The sequence below is a fragment of the Pygocentrus nattereri genome, chromosome 5, assembly GCF_015220715.1.
Source record: "Pygocentrus nattereri isolate fPygNat1 chromosome 5, fPygNat1.pri, whole genome shotgun sequence".
NCBI classification, from domain to species: domain Eukaryota; kingdom Metazoa; phylum Chordata; class Actinopteri; order Characiformes; family Serrasalmidae; genus Pygocentrus; species Pygocentrus nattereri.
In genome coordinates, this window is record NC_051215.1 from 815,016 (window position 1) to 836,516 (window position 21,501).

The window sequence follows — 21,501 nt, forward strand, 5'->3', positions numbered from 1 at the left end:
ACAGAACACACAGCACAGAACACACAGCACAGAACACACAACACAGAACAACACAACAGCACAGCACAGAACACAGCACAGAACACTCAGCACAGAACACACAACACAGAACAACACAACAGCACAGCACAGAACACACAGCACAGAACACAGAACAACACAACAGCACAGCACAGAACACACAGCACAGAACACACAGCACAGAACACACAGCACAGAACACACAACACAGAACAACACAACAGCACAGCACAGAACACACAGCACAGAACACTCAGCACAGAACACACAGCACAGAACACACAGCACAGAACACACAGCACAGAACAACACAACAGCACAGCACAGAACACACAGCACAGAACACAGAACAACACAACAGCACAGCACAGAACACACAGCACAGAACACACAGCACAGAACACACAGCACAGAACAACACAACAGCACAGCACAGAACACACAGCACAGAACACAGAACAACACAACAGCACAGCACAGAACACACAGCACAGAACACACAGCACAGAACACACAACACAGAACAACACAACAGCACAGAACACACAGCACAGAACACTCAGCACAGAACACACAACACAGAACAACACAACAGCACAGCACAGAACACACAGCACAGAACACTCAGCACAGAACACACAACACAGAACAACACAACAGCACAGCACAGAACACACAGCACAGAACACAGAACAACACAACAGCACAGCACAGAACACACAGCACAGAACACACAGCACAGAACACACAGCACAGAACAACACAACAGCACAGCACAGAACACACAGCACAGAACACTCAGCACAGAACACACAGCACAGAACACACAGCACAGAACAACACAACAGCACAGCACAGAACACACAGCACAGAACACTCAGCACAGAACACTCAGCACAGAACACACAGCACAGAACACTCAGCACAGAACACACAGCACAGAACACACAGCACAGAACAACACAACAGCACAGCACAGAACACACAGCACAGAACACTCAGCACAGAACACTCAGCACAGAACACACAGCACAGAACAACACAACAGCACAGAACACAGAACAACACAACAGCACAGCACAGCACAGAACACACAGCACAGAACACAGAACAACACAACAGCACAGCACAGAACACACAGCACAGAACACACAGCACAGAACACACAGCACAGAACACAGAACAACGCAACAGAACAGCACAGAACAACACAACAGAACACACAGCACAGAACAACGCAGCAGAACACACAGCAGCAGAACACACAGCACAGAACACACAACACAGAACACAGAACAACAGAACAGCACAGCACAGAACACACAGCACAGAACACACAACACAGAACACACAGAACAGAACACAGAACAACACAACAGAACACACAGAATAGAACACAGAACAACACAACAGAACACATAGAACAGAACACAGAACAACACAACAGAACAGCACAGCACAGAACACACAGCACAGAACACACAGCACAGAACACATAGAACAGAACACAGAACACACAGCACAGAACACACAGCACAGAACACACAGAACAGAAACAGAACAACAGAACAGAACACACAGAACAGAACACAGAACAACACAACAGAACACACAGCACAGAACACAGAACAATACAACAGAACACACAGCACTGAACACACAGAACAGAAACAGAACAACACAACAGAACACACAGAACAGAACACACAGCACAGAACAGAACAACAGAACAACACAACAGAACACACAGAACAGAACACAGAACAACACAACAGAACACACAGCACAGAACACAGAACAATACAACAGAACAGAACACAGAACAACACAGCAGAACAACGCAGCAGAACACACAGCACAGAACTCCTGCAGTCTGTGACGTCTCGCTGCTGGAGTAGTCTGTAGGACGGAGGACTTTTCTAAGTGCTCCTGCAGTCTGTGACGTCTTGCTGCTGGAGTAGTCTGTAGGACGGAGGACTTTTCTAAGTGCTCCTGCAGTCTGTGACGTCTCGCTGCTGGAGTAGTCTGTAGGACGGAGGACTTTTCTAAGTGCTCCTGCAGTCTGTGTCGTCTCGCTGCTGGAGTAGTCTGTAGGACGGAGGACTTTTCTAAGTGCTCCTGCAGTCTGTGACGTCTCGCTGCTGGAGTAGTCTGTAGGACGGAGGACTTTTCTAAGTGCTCCTGCAGTCTGTGACGTCTCGCTGCTGGAGTAGTCTGTAGGACGGAGGACTTTTCTAAGTGCTCCTGCAGTCTGTGACGTCTCGCTGCTGGAGTAGTCTGTGGGACGGAGGACTTTTCTAAGTGCTCCTGCAGTCTGTGACGTCTCGCTGCTGGAGTAGTCTGTAGGACGGAGGACTTTTCTAAGTGCTCCTGCAGTCTGTGACGTCTCGCTGCTGGAGTAGTCTGTGGGACAGAGGACTTTTCTAAGTGCTCCTGCAGTCTGTGACGTCTCGCTGCTGGAGTAGTCTGTAGGACGGAGGACTTTTCTAAGTGCTCCTGCAGTCTGTGACGTCTCGCTGCTGGAGTAGTCTGTGGGACAGAGGACTTTTCTAAGTGCTCCTGCAGTCTGTGACGTCTCGCTGCTGGAGTAGTCTGTAGGACGGAGGACTTTTCTAAGTGCTCCTGCAGTCTGTGACGTCTCGCTGCTGGAGTAGTCTGTGGGACAGAGGACTTTTCTAAGTGCTCCTGCAGTCTGTGACGTCTCGCTGCTGGAGTAGTCTGTGGGACGGAGGACTTTTCTAAGTGCTCCTGCAGTCTGTGACGTCTCGCTGCTGGAGTAGTCTGTGGGACAGAGGACTTTTCTAAGTGCTCCTGCAGTCTGTGACGTCTCGCTGCTGGAGTAGTCTGTGGGACAGAGGACTTTTCTAAGTGCTCCTGCAGTCTGTGACGTCTCGCTGCTGGAGTAGTCTGTGGGACAGAGGACTTTTCTAAGTGCTCCTGCAGTCTGTGACGTCTCGCTGCTGTTAATAGTCGTTTTAGTCGTCATGGTAACTGACTTCATCTTGTGCTCTTTTTGTTTGTTTCTGAGCAGAATTACATCCTGGCAGAGGAGCTGAGGCGTGAACTCCCTCCAGATCAGGCGGAGTACTGCATCAGCCGCATGGCGCCGTACACCGGTCCCGACGCCGTCCCCGGAGCGCTCGACTACATGTCCTTCTCCACCGCTCTGTATGGAGAGAGTGACCTCTGAACCCTGGCCTCTGACCCCGGGGGTCAGCTTGCCTTCGCCTGATCTCTCACACTCACACACAGCCTCTGCTCTGCGGCCGCTGAACTGGAGTGACCAGTCCGCGCTGACCTAGGACCGATATATATATATACCATATTAGTGTATACTGGTAACCATGGCAACAGTGAAGGCAGAAATATGTTATTGCTGTGTTAGTTACCTGATAGTGACCGATACGCAGTGAGGGCCTGATAATGACCGATACGCAGTGACGGCCTGATAGTGACCGATACGCAGTGACGGCCTGATAGTGACCGATACGCAGTGACGGCCTGATAGTGACCGATACGCAGTAAGGGCCTGATAGTGACCGATACGCAGTAAGGGCCTGATAATGACCGATACGCAGTGAGGGCCTGATAGTGACCGATACGCAGTAAGGGCCTGATAGTGACCGATACGCAGTGAGGGCCTGATAGTGACCGATACGCAGTAAGGGCCTGATAGTGACCGATACGCAGCGAGAGCCTGATAGTGACCGATACGCAGCGAGAGCCTGATAGTGACCGATACGCAGCGAAGGCTGGTGATTCAGACGCGTTCTGTACGTACGCTAATTATGCGCCTTGTGTGTGGAAAAACGCAGGATGCGGGAGGATCGAGGATCGAGGTGGGTGGGGATATTACACCTGCAGCTGATTCCATTTTCCACCGGTTTATTAAGGTTTTAGCCTCTCCCATTATTCCAAAGTTAAATTCAGGCATGTCGTCTGCATACACTGCCTGGCCTTTTTATCGGAAACACCTACTAAATAGGCCCAAACCTTCAACGTGCCCCTTTGTGGTAGGTCATTCCGATAAAAAGGCCAGTCGTCCGTCTGTCCAGTTCATTAGGAATACCTACCTACACTGCCTGGCCTTTTTATTGGAAACATCTATATGGTAGCCGTTTCCAGTAAAAAGGCCAGTTGTCCATCTGTTCAGTATATTAGAAATAGCTGCCTACACTGACTGGCCTTTTTATTGGAAACACCTACCTTATAGGAACACGTAGGTTTACATTCTCAGACAGTTTCTGACCACAGAGCCGCTTTTGGCTGGATATTTTTGGGGGTGATGGTCACTCAGAACCTAGCAGTGACACTGACGATGGGGACTTACATATGGCGTTTTTTTTTCTTTATACATTTTGTGCACAGTTTCTATTTATTAGCTTAGTGTCACATACTGGGAAAAAATAAAATGGAAAATATAAAATAACCTTCGCAAAGGCCACAATTTATGTTAAGGGGTTTACAATAAAGTGGCCACTCAGTGTGCAGCATCACTCATGTACCTATAACGTGTTTCCCAGTTTCACTGTTGCCATGGTTACAGCCCTTCGTGTTTTCTGCGGTCTGGTCAGTCTGACCTTTGACCTCAGATCAGCCGGCCGGAGCAGCTTCTACCAGCATGGCTCAATGACGCTCAATTTTTTGTACGCTCCTTTTTACCCCCTTCCCTCCCGAGCCCCCCGCCCTTTACAGTGTGTGTGTGTGCGTCATATAGCGACTTCTTGCTCTGTCCGTTTTATCGCTTCTGCAGCACCGGAAAGCTCCCTCAGCCTTTTTACTCGGAGGAGAGAGAGAGAGAGAAAAATCCTTTCTGTTTTTACTTCGTTTTTTTTTTTTCTCTTCATAAAAAAATAAAGTTAACATATTTTATTATACAGAAAAAAAAGGTATTTTTCTTCACCTGGTTAAAAAACTGCAAAAAAAAGTAAGAAAAAATTAAATAAAGGATGAAAATGGCAAACTGGCTGTGTTTGTTTATTCATGCCTTCGTTCCTGATGCCGAGTCTGAAGAGGACGACTTCCACAAGACCCGAGCCAAATGATGCTAATTTAAAGGTTTTCACGCTTTCTTCCCTCCAGAGCTTCAGTTACATATTGCTCTTAAAGGAGAACTCCACCAGTCTTTCAGAATTCCCCCTAATTGAGTGAGTGATATATAACCAGAGAGGTTCAGAGGGTTTGGTGTGAAACGGTTCAGACGTCTTTACAGTGGTGCTGATGGGAACCAGGCGTCGCCATGACTACAACACAGATATAGACACTTTATTTACCATCCAGAACCACCAGAGAACCTACACGAGTCTTCTGAGCTTGTTTTCTGTGGATTGTGGGCGTCATGCTTGACGCGCTGTTTAAGACTCAGTGACCAATACGTTCTCAATGCTGAATGAACACAAAATTGACCAGCTTTGAAAGAAGATGAGATAAGATGCTTTATTGTCTTTGAACAGTGTACAACGAAACTGAGCAGCAGTCCAGCGGCGCTTTACACACAACAATTAGACATAAGGCTGAAATCTATACAGTGCAGATTTAAGGAAGTCTTATGAAGAGAAAGGACTATAAGATGGACATCAGACAAGCGAGGTAGCAGTTATCACATTCCTGGATAACTTGATGAGTTATATAATAAGACGAGCTCTAAAAGCGTAAATTGTCACTTTTTGTCATTTACAGTATCTCACTAAAGTGAGCGCACCCCTCACCTTTCTGCAGATATTCTGGTTTTCATGGGTCGACGCTCTAGAACCGAAACGGATCTCATTTAAAGTGGTCAGTGTGCAGCAGGTCCTGTACTACTGTCCTCTGAAAACTCAGCACAGCCGTTAATGTCTGACTAAATAAACGGACGGTATCACTTCGGGGGCAGTCGTGGGCTGGAGGTCAGGGAACCGGCCCTGTGACCGGAAGGTCACCAGTTCAATCCCCAGAACCAACAGTCCATGACTGAGGTGTCCTTGAGCAAGACGCCTAACCCCCAACTGCTCCCCGGGTGCTGTGGATAGGGCTGCCCACCGCTCCGGGCAAGTGTGCTCACTTAATGAATAATAATGAATGAATATAAATAATAATGCGTGTATGCCGCTTCGCGCTGGGTAGAAGTCTGAACTTTACTGAAATTGCCTCCGGCTGTAAATACAGTTTAAGTCCGTTAGCACTAAGCTAAGCTAAGCTAAGCTAAGCGACGTCAGCGCTGCTGTCTGACTGCGTCATTGGGAATCAGTGACTTTGCTGGTTTAAAAGAGTCAAAGTGGCCGTTTAAACCACAAACCAAGTCTCAGACGAGAAATCTTTCAGTGAAACGAGCTTTCAGTTCTTTCTTTTCAGCGCAAAATGATCAAATGATCCGCTTTCAGACACAGGAGGTCAGATAATGAGATAATGAGATAACCAGGTAGCTGCTCTGCTCTGGCTTTAAGCTTGTCCTCCTCTCTTTAACAAACGTTACACTGTACATTCATCAAACTGGAGTAAATCCATTATAAACCGTGGAGCCGTGATGACGACATCCTGAGCTAATAAAATTAATGCGTGGCCACACCTTAGTAACGTGTGGGAAAGAGATCCCAAAGCGTGGCGTTGGAATGACATGATTAAGCTGTGGCCATGACTTAGTAAGGCGTGGGAACGAGATCGCGGCTTACTACGTCGTGACCGTGCATTAGGATCTCGTTCCGACGCTTTACTAAGTAATGGCCATGATTTAATCATCTCATTCCCACAAGTTACTAAGCTATGGCTGTGCCTTATTAATATGTGGGAAAGAGATCCCAATGCATGGCATTGGAGTGACATGATTAAGCCATGGCCATGACTTAGTAAGGCGTGGGAACGAGATCACGACTTACTCATGGCCACACGTTAAGATCTCATTCCCACGCTTTACTAAGCCATAGTCATGCCTTACTACGGAGCCCCACTGGTGACATCCTGTATAAATAAAAAATAATGCGAGGCCACACCTTATTATCGCGTAGGAGCAAGATCCTAATGTGTGGCCACGACTTAGTAAGGCGTGGGAATTAGATGATTAAGTGGTGGCCATGACTTAGTAAGGCATGGGAACGAGATTGTGGCTTTCTAAGTCATGTCCATGCATTATGATCTTGTTCCCATGCTTTACTAAGTTGTGGCCACAACTTAATCATCTCATTCCCATGTCTTAATAAGTCGTGGCCACACAGGATGTCACCAGCAGGGCTCCGTAACCATATGAACGTGGTGACATCCTGTGTAAATAAAAGTAATGATGATCATGGGATAATCATGTCATGGCTACAACTTATTAAGGTGTGGGAACGAGATCCTAATGAGTGGCCTTGACTTAGTAAGGCATCATTTCATTCCCACGCCTTACGAAGTTGTGGCCATGACTTAATTATCTCATTCCCACGCCTTACTAAGCTGTGGCCATACCTTAGCATCTCGTTCCCACACCTTATTTTTATATATAAGGGACGTCACCAGCGGGGCTCATTAATACATTAATCATCTTAAGCTTGAACTTCATCTTCATCTTCATCTTCATCTCCGCAGCATTTTTCAGGCAGGAGAGACTCGCAGCTGCTTCCCACAAAGCAGCCCGCTGACAGGGGGACGCCACCCTCACAGGGGGACGCCACCCTTACAGGGGCACTCCACCCTTACAGGGGCACTCCACCCACATCTTAGAGTTTATGACTCCTAACTCAGTGGTTGACATGTAAACTGGGTCATTCCGGTTTAGGGGCCTCGTTCTCCAGCACCTTCCTGCGTTTGCTCTTAAACGTGCTCTTGAGGAAAGTCCTGAGAGCTGAACTCTTGAGGGTCTGTTCTCACCTGAGAACAAACCCCACACACGAGACACTAGGGAGGGGGAGGCAGAGGCAGAGGCAGAGGCAGAGGCAGAGGCAGAGGCAGAACTGCGTTAGCGGGTTTTAAGAAGGGCTTTGGAGAAACAGGCCCAGTGTGGTTATCAGGCTCCAGCAAACGGTGCAGTTTGAAAGATTTCCAGTAGGGGGCACCAGTGACCTTCGCACAAGGGAAGCGAAGCAATAGTTCCGCACGGTGTGTCCGCACGGAGCGCATAGCAGGTTGCGCGTGTTGACGCGGACCGCGCTCATGTGTTCCGGCTGGTCAGATTATAATCCGATGTCGTGATGATAGATTATAGATTAAAGGTGTAAAGGCGGGTTTGAGGGTCAGGATGTGGCAGCAGCTCCGCAGGGTGCGGAGGAGCCGGACAGCGCGCTACGGCCTGCCGATGTTGGTGAGAAAACCTGGAAAACACAATAAAACGCTCAAAAAACGACTCCAATTACACGTTCCACCTTAAATGGACCAGCGTTTTCATTAAATACGGCTCAGGCGCCAGTGTGACCGCTGCTCCATTTAAGGTGGAACGTGTAATTGGAGTCATTTTGGGGAAAAAAGCCTTAATAACGCCCTCATTTAGCCTAGCGCTAGTCTCATGAAGACGATTAGCGAGAATAGAGATGTAGTGTATAGATGTATAGATGTAATGTATAAATGTATAGATGTAGTGTATAGATGTATAGATGTAATGTATAGATGTAGTGTATAGATGTATAGATGTAATGTATAAATGTATAGATGTAGTGTATAGATGTATAGATGTAATGTATAAATGTATAGATGTAGTGTATAGATGTAGTGTATAGATGTATAGATGTAATGTATAGATGTAGTGTATAGATGTATAGATGTAATGTATTGATGTATAGATGTAGTGTATAGATGTAATGTATAGATGTATAGATGTAGTGTATAGATGTATAGATGTAGTGTATAGATGTAATGTATAGATGTATTGATGTGATGTATAGATGTAATGTATAGATGTAGTGTATAAATGTGTAGATGTAGTGTATAGATGTAATGTATAGATGTATTGATGTAATGTATAGATGTGTAGATGTAGTGTATAGATGTATAGATGTAGTGTATAAATGTGTAGATGTAGTGTGTAGATGTAGTGTATAGATGTAGTGTATAGATGTATAGATGTAATGTATAGATGTATAGATGTAGTGTATAGATGTATAGATGTAATGTATAGATGTATAGATGTAGTGTATAGATGTATAGATGTAGTGTATAGATGTAATGTATTGATGTAATGTATAGATGTATAGATGTAGTGTATAGATGTATAGATGTAATACAGTGATATTAGTTCTGACCTCTAGCCGTTTGGGCCTGAAGGTCTAAATGTTAAGGCACTGACCTGGACTCATAATACTAATACAATAATTCCCTAATTATGACTCATAATAATAAGCTCCTATTTCAAAATTATGACTTAATATGTCATAATAATAGTTTACTCTGTCATCTTTATGATTTAGATTTTCACAGTCAGGACTACGTTTTATACACCGGTCACCGTAACGTTCTGACCACCTCCTTGTTTCTAGGCTCACTGTCCACTTTATCAGCTCCACTTACCGTATAGCTGCACTCTGTAGTTCTACAGTTACAGACTGTAGTCCATCTGTTTCTCTGATACTCTGGAAATAGACTTTCATAGAAATGCTTAGTCCAGCTGATCCGTCTCATCAGTCCAGCTGGTCCGCCTGATCAGTCCAGCTGATCCGCCTGATCAGTCCAGCTGATCCGCCTGATCAGTCCAGCTGGTCCGCCTGATCAGTCCAGCTGATCCGTCTCATCAGTCCAGCTGGTCCGCCTGATCAGTCCAGCTGATCCGCCTGATCAGTCCAGCTGGTCCGCCTGATCAGTCCAGCTGATCCGTCTCATCAGTCCAGCTGGTCCGCCTGATCAGTCCAGCTGGTCCGCCTGATCAGTCCAGCTGGTCCGCCTGATCAGTCCAGCTGATCCGTCTCATCAGTCCAGCTGATCCGCCTGATCAGTCCAGCTGATCCGTCTCATCAGTCCAGCTGATCCGCCTGATCAGTCCAGCTGGTCCGCCTGATCAGTCCAGCTGGTCCGCCTGATCAGTCCAGCTGGTCCGCCTGATCAGTCCAGCTGGTCCGCCTGATCAGTCCAGCTGATCCGCCTGATCAGTCCAGCTGATCCGCCTGATCAGTCCAGCTGGTCCACCTGATCAGTCCAGCTGGTCCGTCTGGGCTGCGGTTAGTTAAAGTGATGACGGTGGTCCGTTTAGTAAGCGCTCTGTGCTGTGGTGGGGGTCTGATGCTGTTTGGTGTTTGTTGGCAGCTGCTGGTCGTGGGCGGCTCTTTCGGACTCAGAGAGTTCACACAGATTCGGTACGACGCTCAGAAGGTCAAGAGAAAGGTAACTACACACTCACCTCACTTAAACACCATCACGGTCATCGAAGGGTCTTCCCTGGTCAGATATAAACCAACAGCAGATCAGTAATGAGCAGGAATGGGAATGTCTTCTTTTCCAGACTGTGGTAAAAGCTCGTCTTTCACACAAAAGGTGCTTTAAACGCCTGGAAGGTGCAGGGCTGACATCACAGCGAGGGGATAAAGTGGGCGTGGCCTTTGGCTTTATTCCCAGAGTGGCTCTGGCACTAATTTTAGCACAGATGTGTGGAATTCCAGGTGTGGAATTGTTTTTGTTCTAAATAAAGCCGATTAGGCTTTATTGTGGTCAGTTATTACAAACTGAAAAGGACAGCATGGTCATGTTTATCAGGAGCCGTCAGAAAAGCTGGGTGTCCCCGAGTTTTTGACAGGCGGTGTGAAGGGAAGGTCACGCAGTGAAACAACGGGAAACTGGAATAACTCCGTACAACAGAATGCGTTAAAATTAAAGCCCTTTTCAGCGTCATTCCCAAGACGGAGCCACTTTCCTTACTTTTCTGCAGAGAATAACAGTGGAAAATCTGGAATAATGAGTTTCTTTGGGGACTATTTTGCCGCACAGCGCCCTGCATGTCTCCCTCCACCATGAATGGAGTTGAAGTTCTCTAAACTCTCATAAAACAGCGTCTCAGTCATCAGGCAGTGAATTCAGAACCAGTTCATGTAGGAACTTTCTGTAGGAGCTTTTAGAGGGACGTCTGGTTCCCATCACCACCACTGGGAGCAGCTTTTAGAGGGGGACGTCTGGTTCCCATCACCTCCACTGTGAGGAGCTTTTAGAGGGACGTCTGGTTCCTATCACCACCACTGTGAGGAGCTTTTAGAGGGACGTCTGGTTCCCATCACCACCACTGTGAACGGCTCTGACTCAGTAAGTTTATCTAGAACAGAGCGTTTCACACCAAACCGCTCAGAACCGACTCTGATTACATCTGAACCAGTTAATCTGACATGCAGTGTAAATGTCCAGGGTCAGTGTAATTTAGTGACTTCTGAAAATGGACTAATAAGCAGATTTTGTCCGTTTTCTGTTCTGGGGTGTGAAATGCGAGAGCTTTGGCGCCATCTGGTGGCTGGTTTGAGTGCTGTGTTCTGACTCTATGACAGGCAGTGCTGTGAATGTGCAATATTTCCAGTGATGGAACACACAACAGATACAGACCCGGTTATTCTGCTTTCAGAAGATGGAACGGTCCAGCTTATTATTACACCTTTGTGATTAAGATTTAACAGTGATCTTCATCGGTTTTGAACGATGATGACGCATGAATTCTTCTCCTGCTCTCTCTCACAGCAGAAACGCACACCTTTTCACATCACATCACTTTTATCTGGGGGGAAAACCTGACGACTGTCATCTTGATGCGCAAGTCTCTGTGACGCTTCAGCCACAAATCAGTTTTTATTAAACATCTCTATCAGCATTTACGACGCTCAGAGGATGACTCAAAATCACAAGCCCTTTGTCGTTTCTTCTGTTTTCTCATAACTACTACAATGAGGGACGACGTGTACTGTAATATGATAGAATACAGTCTCTTTCACCCGGTGTTCATTTTTTAAATGAAGCTTTTTTGGACGTTTTTGTGAAATTTAAATTGCAACATCACTATATTAATACAGGGGTGGCACAGTGGGTGGCGCTATCGCCTCACAGCGAGGAGGGTCTGGGTTCGATTCCCCGGCCGGGTGATCAGGGTCCTCTCTGTGTGGAGTCTGCATGTTCTCCCTGTGTCTGCGTGGGGTTCCTCCGGGTTCTCCGTTTTCCTCCCACAGTCCAAAGACATGCAGTCAGGCTGAACATGTTAAACTGCCCCCAGGTGTGAGTGGCTGTCTGTCTGCCCTGCGCTGGACTGACAACCTGTCAGGATCCGTCAGGAATTACTCATATACTCATATTTTTTAAAGCGTGTAGTTACTGTTTATTTTTAAGACCATTTTAAGACCATGTCCTCTTTCCTCTCTGCACCGTCCGCTGAACCGAATCAGTTCTCTCTGTTTCCCCGGCGCTGATTAAACTGAACTCGGTGTAAATATTTTACTCAGGAAGAGGGAAAAAAGGAAAAGGACGGCCTCGGCTCATCAAATATTCAGCCTCCGTCTCTTCTGGACATTACATAATGAAACGGTTTGACTGCCACGGTCACTAAAGGTCCATCTGTACGGTCACTGCTGCATCTCGGGGAAATAGGAGCCCTGTTTCACGTTTAAAGTCGTGTTTAAACAGCGCAGGTGGGAGTCACTGCAGACCCACCATACGACGCCAGCGCCGTACTTCAGCCACGACGCGGTTCTGTTGGGCTGTAAAGGTTTGGGATGTGTTCTGTGCGACGCTGCAGTTAGAATTTGACTTTATTGCTGGTGTTAATGGTTTTATTTGTGCAGGTTGAATTTCTAATGAAGCTTTGGATTAAAAGGCAACGCAGTTTAGCAGATAGTAGTAGTCGAGGTACCGCAGAGGTGGGAACAAGTCACGGAAGTCTCAATTCTGGACACTCGAATCAGTACAATAGTGCCTCGATTTAAGTCCCGAGTCAGAGCAGGCGACTCTCGAGTCGTGTCCCCAGTCAGTCAGAGCGGGCGACTCTCGAGTCGTGTCCCCAGTCAGTCAGAGCGGGCGACTCTCGAGTCGTGTCCCCAGTCAGTCAGAGCGGGCGACTCTCGAGTCGTGTCCCCAGTCAGTCAGAGCGGGCGACTCTCGAGTCGTGTCCCCAGTCAGTCAGAGCGGGCGACTCTCGAGTCGTGTCCCCAGTCAGTCAGAGCGGGCGACTCTCGAGTCGTGTCCCCAGTCAGTCAGAGCGGGTGACTCTCGAGTCGTGTCCCCAGTCAGTCAGAGCGGGTGACTCTCGAGTCGTGTCCCCAGTCAGTCAGTGCGGGCGACTCTCGAGTCGTGTCCCCAGTCAGTCAGTGCGGGCGACTCTCGAGTCGTGTCCCCAGTCAGTCAGAGCGGGCGACTCTCGAGTCGTGTCCCCAGTCAGTCAGTGCGGGCGACTCTCGAGTCGTGTCCCCAGTCAGTCAGTGCGGGCGACTCTCGAGTCGTGTCCCCAGTCAGTCAGAGCGGGCGACTCTCGAGTCGTGTCCCCAGTCAGTCAGAGCGGGCGACTCTCGAGTCGTGTCCCCAGTCAGTCAGAGCGGGTGACTCTCGAGTCGTGTCCCCAGTCAGTCAGAGCGGGTGACTCTCGAGTCGTGTCCCCAGTCAGTCAGTGCGGGCGACTCTCGAGTCGTGTCCCCAGTCAGTCAGTGCGGGCGACTCTCGAGTCGTGTCCCCAGTCAGTCAGTGCGGGCGACTCTCGAGTCGTGTCCCCAGTCAGTCAGTGCGGGCGACTCTCGAGTCGTGTCCCCAGTCAGTCAGTGCGGGCGACTCTCGAGTCGTGTCCCCAGTCAGTCAGAGCGGGCGACTCTCGAGTCGTGTCCCCAGTCAGTCAGAGCGGGCGACTCTCGAGTCGTGTCCCCAGTCAGTCAGAGCGGGCGACTCTCGAGTCGTGTCCCCAGTCAGTCAGAGCGGGCGACTCTCGAGTCGTGTCCCCAGTCAGTCAGAGCGGGCGACTCTCGAGTCGTGTCCCCAGTCAGTCAGAGCGGGCGACTCTCGAGTCGTGTCCCCAGTCAGTCAGAGCGGGCGACTCTCGAGTCGTGTCCCCAGTCAGTCAGAGCGGGCGACTCTCGAGTCGTGTCCCCAGTCAGTCAGAGCGGGTGACTCTCGAGTCGTGTCCCCAGTCAGTCAGAGCGGGTGACTCTCGAGTCGTGTCCCCAGTCAGTCAGAGCGGGTGACTCTCGAGTCGTGTCCCGAATTTATGCAAAACTTACTCGTTCATGTCGAGTCTCAAGTCATCAAATTTGGACTCAAGTCTACACCTCTGATATACCGGTTGAAATATTTCTTAAGGTGTTGAGTGCTTTACATTTATTTAAATTCTAAAGACTGTGTGTGTGTGTCTGTGTGTGTGTGTAGCTGGATCCTGCACTGGAGGCCAGAGTGAACTCTCAAAAACAGCCTGTGATTCTGGAAGAGGAGTATGAGGTAAGAGTAACTGTTACTATAAGAATCTTTTTATTTTATTATTCATTTTTATGAATAATTATTAGTTTAATGAGGAATTGATTAGATAAACCCACAGTCAATGCTGCGCTTCCTTGAGGAGAGATTTGAAAATGGGTAAAGTAACTTGATCACACACGGGACACACACTGACTATTTCCAGTGGTGCTCTATAATGTTCATATGATCCACACAGTCGCTCTGACAGACTGTAATACACTACAGGAAGCGTAGGGGGCGATACGGCTTCTACTGTTTCATTTAAAAAGCTCTATAATGTTCATATGATCCACACAGTCGCTCTGACAGACTGTAATACACTACAGGAAGCGTAGGGGGCGATACGGCTTCTACTGTTTCATTTAAAAAGCTCTATAATGTTCATATGATCCACACAGTCGCTCTGACAGACTGTAATACACTACAGGAAGCGTAGGGGGCGATACGGCTTCTACTGTTTCATTTAAAAAGCTCTATAATGTTCATATGATCCACACAGTCGCTCTGACAGACTGTAATACACTACAGGAAGCGTAGGGGGCGATACGGCTTCTACTGTTTCATTTAAAAAGCTCTATAATGTTCATATGATCCACACAGTCGCTCTGACAGACTGTAATACACTACAGGAAGCGTAGGGGGCGATACGGCTTCTACTGTTTCATTTAAAAAGCTCTATAATGTTCATATGATCCACACAGTCGCTCTGACAGACTGTAATACACTACAGGAAGCGTAGGGGGCGATACGGCTTCTACTGTTTCATTTAAAAAGCTCTATAATGTTCATATGATCCACACAGTCGCTCTGACAGACTGTAATACACTACAGGAAGCGTAGGGGGCGATACGGCTTCTACTGTTTCATTTAAAAAGCTCTATAATGTTCATATGATCCACACAGTCGCTCTGACAGACTGTAATACACTACAGGAAGCGTAGGGGGCGATACGGCTTCTACTGTTTCATTTAAAAAGCTCTATAATGTTCATATGATCCACACAGTCGCTCTGACAGACTGTAATACACTACAGGAAGCGTAGGGGGCGATACGGCTTCTACTGTTTCATTTAAAAAGCTCTATAATGTTCATATGATCCACACAGTCGCTCTGACAGACTGTAATACACTACAGGAAGCGTAGGGGGCGATACGGCTTCTACTGTTTCATTTAAAAAGCTCTATAATGTTCATATGATCCACACAGTCGCTCTGACAGACTGTAATACACTACAGGAAGCGTAGGGGGCGACACGGCTTCTACTGTTTCATTTAAAAAGCTCTATAATGTTCATATGATCCACACAGTCGCTCTGACAGACTGTAATACACTACAGGAAGCGTAGGGGGCGATACGGCTTCTACTGTTTCATTTAAAAAGCTCTATAATGTTCATATGATCCACACAGTCGCTCTGACAGACTGTAATACACTACAGGAAGCATAGGGGGCGATACGGCTTCTACTGTTTCATTTAAAAAGCTCTATAATGTTCATATGATCCACACAGTCGCTCTGACGGACTGTAATACACTACAGGAAGCGTAGGGGGCGATACGGCTTCTACTGTTTCATTTAAAAAGCTCTATAATGTTCATATGATCCACACAGTCGCTCTGACAGACTGTAATACACTACAGGAAGCGTAGGGGGCGATACGGCTTCTACTGTTTCATTTAAAAAGCTCTATAATGTTCATATGATCCACACAGTCGCTCTGACAGACTGTAATACACTACAGGAAGCGTAGGGGGCGATACGGCTTCTACTGTTTCATTTAAAAAGCTCTATAATGTTCATATGATCCACACAGTCGCTCTGACAGACTGTAATACACTACAGGAAGCGTAGGGGGCGATACGGCTTCTACTGTTTCATTTAAAAAGCTCTATAATGTTCATATGATCCACACAGTCGCTCTGACAGACTGTAATACACTACAGGAAGCGTAGGGGGCGATACGGCTTCTACTGTTTCATTTAAAAAGCTCTATAATGTTCATATGATCCACACAGTCGCTCTGACAGACTGTAATACACTACAGGAAGCGTAGGGGGCGACACGGCTTCTACTGTTTCATTTAAAAAGCTCTATAATGTTCATATGATCCGCACAGTCGCTCTGACAGACTGTAATACACTACAGGAAGCGTAGGGGGCGATACGGCTTCTACTGTTTCATTTAAAAAGCTCTATAATGTTCATATGATCCACACAGTCGCTCTGACAGACTGTAATACACTACAGGAAGCGTAGGGGGCGATACGGCTTCTACTGTTTCATTTAAAAAGCTCTATAATGTTCATATGATCCACACAGTCGCTCTGACAGACTGTAATACACTACAGGAAGCGTAGGGGGCGATACGGCTTCTACTGTTTCATTTAAAAAGCTCTATAATGTTCATATGATCCACACAGTCGCTCTGACAGACTGTAATACACTACAGGAAGCGTAGGGGGCGATACGGCTTCTACTGTTTCATTTAAAAAGCTCTGTAATGTTCATATGATCCACACAGTCGCTCTGACAGACTGTAATACACTACAGGAAGCGTAGGGGGCGATACGGCTTCTACTGTTTCATTTAAAAAGCTCTATAATGTTCATATGATCCACACAGTCGCTCTGACAGACTGTAATACACTACAGGAAGCATAGGGGGCGATACGGCTTCTACTGTTTCATTTAAAAAGCTCTATAATGTTCATATGATCCACACAGTCGCTCTGACGGACTGTAATACACTACAGGAAGCGTAGGGGGCGATACGGCTTCTACTGTTTCATTTAAAAAGCTCTATAATGTTCATATGATCCACACAGTCGCTCTGACAGACTGTAATACACTACAGGAAGCGTAGGGGGCGATACGGCTTCTACTGTTTCATTTAAAAAGCTCTATAATGTTCATATGATCCACACAGTCGCTCTGACAGACTGTAATACACTACAGGAAGCGTAGGGGGCGATACGGCTTCTACTGTTTCATTTAAAAAGCTCTATAATGTTCATATGATCCACACAGTCGCTCTGACAGACTGTAATACACTACAGGAAGCGTAGGGGGCGATACGGCTTCTACTGTTTCATTTAAAAAGCTCTATAATGTTCATATGATCCACGCAGTCGCTCTGACAGACTGTAATACACTACAGGAAGCGTAGGGGGCGATACGGCTTCTACTGTTTCATTTAAAAAGCTCTATAATGTTCATATGATCCACACAGTCGCTCTGACAGACTGTAATACACTACAGGAAGCGTAGGGGGCGATACGGCTTCTACTGTTTCATTTAAAAAGCTCTATAATGTTCATATGATCCACACAGTCGCTCTGACAGACTGTAATACACTACAGGAAGCGTAGGGGGCGATACGGCTTCTACTGTTTCATTTAAAAAGCTCTATAATGTTCATATGATCCACACAGTCGCTCTGACAGACTGTAATACACTACAGGAAGCGTAGGGGGCGATACGGCTTCTACTGTTTCATTTAAAAAGCTCTATAATGTTCATATGATCCACACAGTCGCTCTGACAGACTGTAATACACTACAGGAAGCGTAGGGGGCGATACGGCTTCTACTGTTTCATTTAAAAAGCTCTATAATGTTCATATGATCCACACAGTCGCTCTGACAGACTGTAATACACTACAGGAAGCGTAGGGGGCGATACGGCTTCTACTGTTTCATTTAAAAAGCTCTATAATGTTCATATGATCCACACAGTCGCTCTGACAGACTGTAATACACTACAGGAAGCGTAGGGGGCGATACGGCTTCTACTGTTTCATTTAAAAAGCTCTATAATGTTCATATGATCCACACAGTCGCTCTGACAGACTGTAATACACTACAGGAAGCGTAGGGGGCGATACGGCTTCTACTGTTTCATTTAAAAAGCTCTATAATGTTCATATGATCCACACAGTCGCTCTGACAGACTGTAATACACTACAGGAAGCGTAGGGGGCGATACGGCTTCTACTGTTTCATTTAAAAAGCTCTATAATGTTCATATGATCCACACAGTCGCTCTGACAGACTGTAATACACTACAGGAAGCGTAGGGGGCGATACGGCTTCTACTGTTTCATTTAAAAAGCTCTATAATGTTCATATGATCCACACAGTCGCTCTGACAGACTGTAATACACTACAGGAAGCGTAGGGGGCGATACGGCTTCTACTGTTTCATTTAAAAAGCTCTATAATGTTCATATGATCCACACAGTCGCTCTGACAGACTGTAATACACTACAGGAAGCGTAGGGGGCGATACGGCTTCTACTGTTTCATTTAAAAAGCTCTATAATGTTCATATGATCCACACAGTCGCTCTGACAGACTGTAATACACTACAGGAAGCGTAGGGGGCGATACGGCTTCTACTGTTTCATTTAAAAAGCTCTATAATGTTCATATGATCCACACAGTCGCTCTGACAGACTGTAATACACTACAGGAAGCGTAGGGGGCGATACGGCTTCTACTGTTTCATTTAAAAAGCTCTATAATGTTCATATGATCCACACAGTCGCTCTGACAGACTGTAATACACTACAGGAAGCGTAGGGGGCGATACGGCTTCTACTGTTTCATTTAAAAAGCTCTATAATGTTCATATGATCCACACAGTCGCTCTGACAGACTGTAATACACTACAGGAAGCGTAGGGGGCGATACGGCTTCTACTGTTTCATTTAAAAAGCTCTATAATGTTCATATGATCCACACAGTCACTCTGACAGACTGTAATACACTACAGGAAGCGTAGGGGGCGATATGTGTCTCTCTGCCCGTTATTCATTGTTTGAATGAAATTTCCCTTTAATTTGTGTTCCTGCAGAAGCTGAAGGAGTTGGATCTGGATGGATGGAGGAATATTCGGGGGCCGCGGCCGTGGGAGGACTCGAAGGAGTTTCAGAATCAGCAGCGTGAGCAGTTCAGTAAAGGGCAGTAGAGAGAGTGACCACATGGACTGGTCACTCAGCCTGGACACGACTAGTGTGTGTGTGTGTGTGTGTGTGTGTACATTCTGGACTGTGTACGTTTCAGATCAGCCAGAATAACAGAGGTTTAATCCTGTAATAATTGTGTCCAGGGATGAACCGAAATGAATGTTCGGCTGAAAAACGACATCAAAGACTAAAAACACTTTACATAAAACAACCTTAATAAAATGATTACGCTGCGTGGCCAATGTTCCTCTGAAATCCAGCGTCCACCAGCGCCGAGAGCAGCTGGTCAACACGCTGAGCTCCACTGCTGTTAGTGATTCTCTGCTAGGGCTGGATGACCTCACGATATGCACTATATTTCCAAAAGTATTCGCTCCTCTAGTCCTGTTTGCCTGGATTTAGTGACATATTGAATAAAAATCACGGTGTTCAGTTTGTGTGAGTGTTTTTGAAGTGTCATTTTTTCTCTGTTGTAACTGGTCAGCCTGACGCATCGTGCGAGATCAGCAGTACGGGGTAGTGACCAGTTACGTTTACTCAAGTACACGTACTCATGAAAATACTGTAATACTTCCACTTCTACTCCGGTATATTAGTGAGTAACAGAGGCTGCTTTCTACTTTCTACTCACTACATTTTATCCATTCAAACTGACTTATGCAAATTCCTTTGTGTTTGATTTGGCTCTGTTTTGTTAGCGTCTGTGCTGCTTTGTGATCGATCTCTTCTGTGACTCTTCTGACCAAAATAATCCAAAAAAAGAAAAGATCGAGCCGGACAGGCTTCAGTTTCTGTGCTGAGAGGTGCTGGACAGTTACTCAGTGCTTTGTTCAGTGTAGAAGCAGCTTCCACACGTAAATGAACCGGTTTAATTCAACCTAAATAAATACTTTGAGTGAACGATTCTTCCCGTCACGGTGATGTTGGAGTTGAATTGAACTAGTTCTTCACTTGTTTCCTCATGAAGTGTTTTTAGGCAGAGCCGGTTTTCACGGCGTACTTCTGCTCCAGTTGCTCTATTTGAAGGTACTTTTACTGCTTATTTTACTCAAGTATCAGAACTTTTTGTGACTGTTTAAACTGAGTGTTCAGATGGTGTCGGCGCTGCAGGACGTTCCTTTCTGCTTCTGCAGTTCTCAGGTTCTATCAGACCTGCAGTGAAGACGTTCTTGGACGTCTTGATGCTCCACATGAGCGGAGATGATGCGTCTGGTGTCTGATGTTCCTCGAGGAAACCGAGAGATCCTTTCACAATCCAGAGGCTCTTGGGGCGTCCAGGACCCCTTATTAACCCCTTGGACCCCTTGAATGTCTCAAATTCAAAATTCTGGGGGTCCCTGAAAATAAACTGTGACGTTCTGCTGTCCATTAGAGAAAATCAGACGCTCAAATCCAGACTCCAGATTGTTGATCTGCTTCCCCCACAATCAGCTTCTGTCTCTGGCTGCAGCTCTGCTCTGCCTCAGGGTGGCGCTGTAGCAGACAGGTTCACCCAGTTGGTCCTTCATAGTCTAGAAACCGTAACTGTGCCCGGATTCCTCTGAGAAACTTTACAATGAGCTGCAGTAGATCTGAAAACCGGAAAACTCGCCCAGATTCCCAAGAGTTACCATCCGTTTGCGTGGTTTTGTGTCCGTTTGCGTGGTTTTGCGTCCGTTTGCGTGGTTTTGCGTCTGTTTGCGTGGTTTTGCGTCTGTTTGCGTGGTTTTGAGTCCGTTTGCGTGGTTTTGTGTCCGTTTGCGTGGTTTTGCGTCTGTTTGCGTGGTTTTGAGTCCGTTTGCGTGGTTTTGTGTCCGTTTGCGTGGTTTTGAGTCCGTTTGCGTGGTTTTGCGTCCGTTTGCGTGGTTTTGCGTCCGTTTGCGTGGTTTTGAGTCCGTTTGCGTGGTTTTGAGTCCGTTTGCGTGGTTTTGTGTCCGTTTGCGTGGTTTTGCGTCTGTTTGCGTGGTTTTGAGTCCGTTTGCGTGATTTTGCGTCCGTTTGCGTGGTTTTGCGTCCGTTTGCGTGGTTTTGCGTCTGTTTGCGTGGTTTTGAGTCCGTTTGCGTGATTTTGCGTCCGTTTGCGTGGTTTTGCGTCTGTTTGCGTGGTTTTGCGTCCGTTTGCGTGGTTTTGCGTCTGTTTGCGTGGTTTTGAGTCCGTTTGCGTGGTTTTGTGTCCGTTTGCGTGGTTTTGAGTCCGTTTGCGTGGT

At 46.7% G+C, this 21,501-nt stretch overlaps 2 protein-coding genes across 7 annotated transcripts in view; both read left to right on the forward strand.

The window, feature by feature from the left end:
• actn1 (actinin, alpha 1) overlaps nucleotides 1–4,878 on the forward strand; it is a 70,976-nt gene extending 66,098 nt beyond the window's left edge. For all 6 annotated transcript variants that reach the window (XM_037538821.1, XM_037538822.1, XM_017720121.2 and 3 more), the window contains one exon: nucleotides 3,053–4,878. In XM_037538821.1, the coding sequence (XP_037394718.1) occupies nucleotides 3,053–3,211 (159 nt within the window). In that variant the 3' untranslated portion in view covers nucleotides 3,212–4,878. The remainder of the gene's footprint in view (nucleotides 1–3,052) is intronic.
• Nucleotides 4,879–8,053: 3,175 nt separating this feature from the next.
• Nucleotides 8,054–19,752, forward strand: LOC108440921 (cytochrome c oxidase assembly protein COX16 homolog, mitochondrial). The gene is made up of 4 exons (XM_017720119.2): nucleotides 8,054–8,272; nucleotides 10,201–10,278; nucleotides 14,266–14,334; nucleotides 19,204–19,752. Exons 1-4 carry the CDS (start codon nucleotides 8,210–8,212, stop codon nucleotides 19,315–19,317), a joined length of 324 nt encoding a protein of 107 aa, XP_017575608.1. The 5' UTR covers nucleotides 8,054–8,209; the 3' UTR covers nucleotides 19,318–19,752.
• Nucleotides 19,753–21,501: the final 1,749 nt, after the last annotated feature.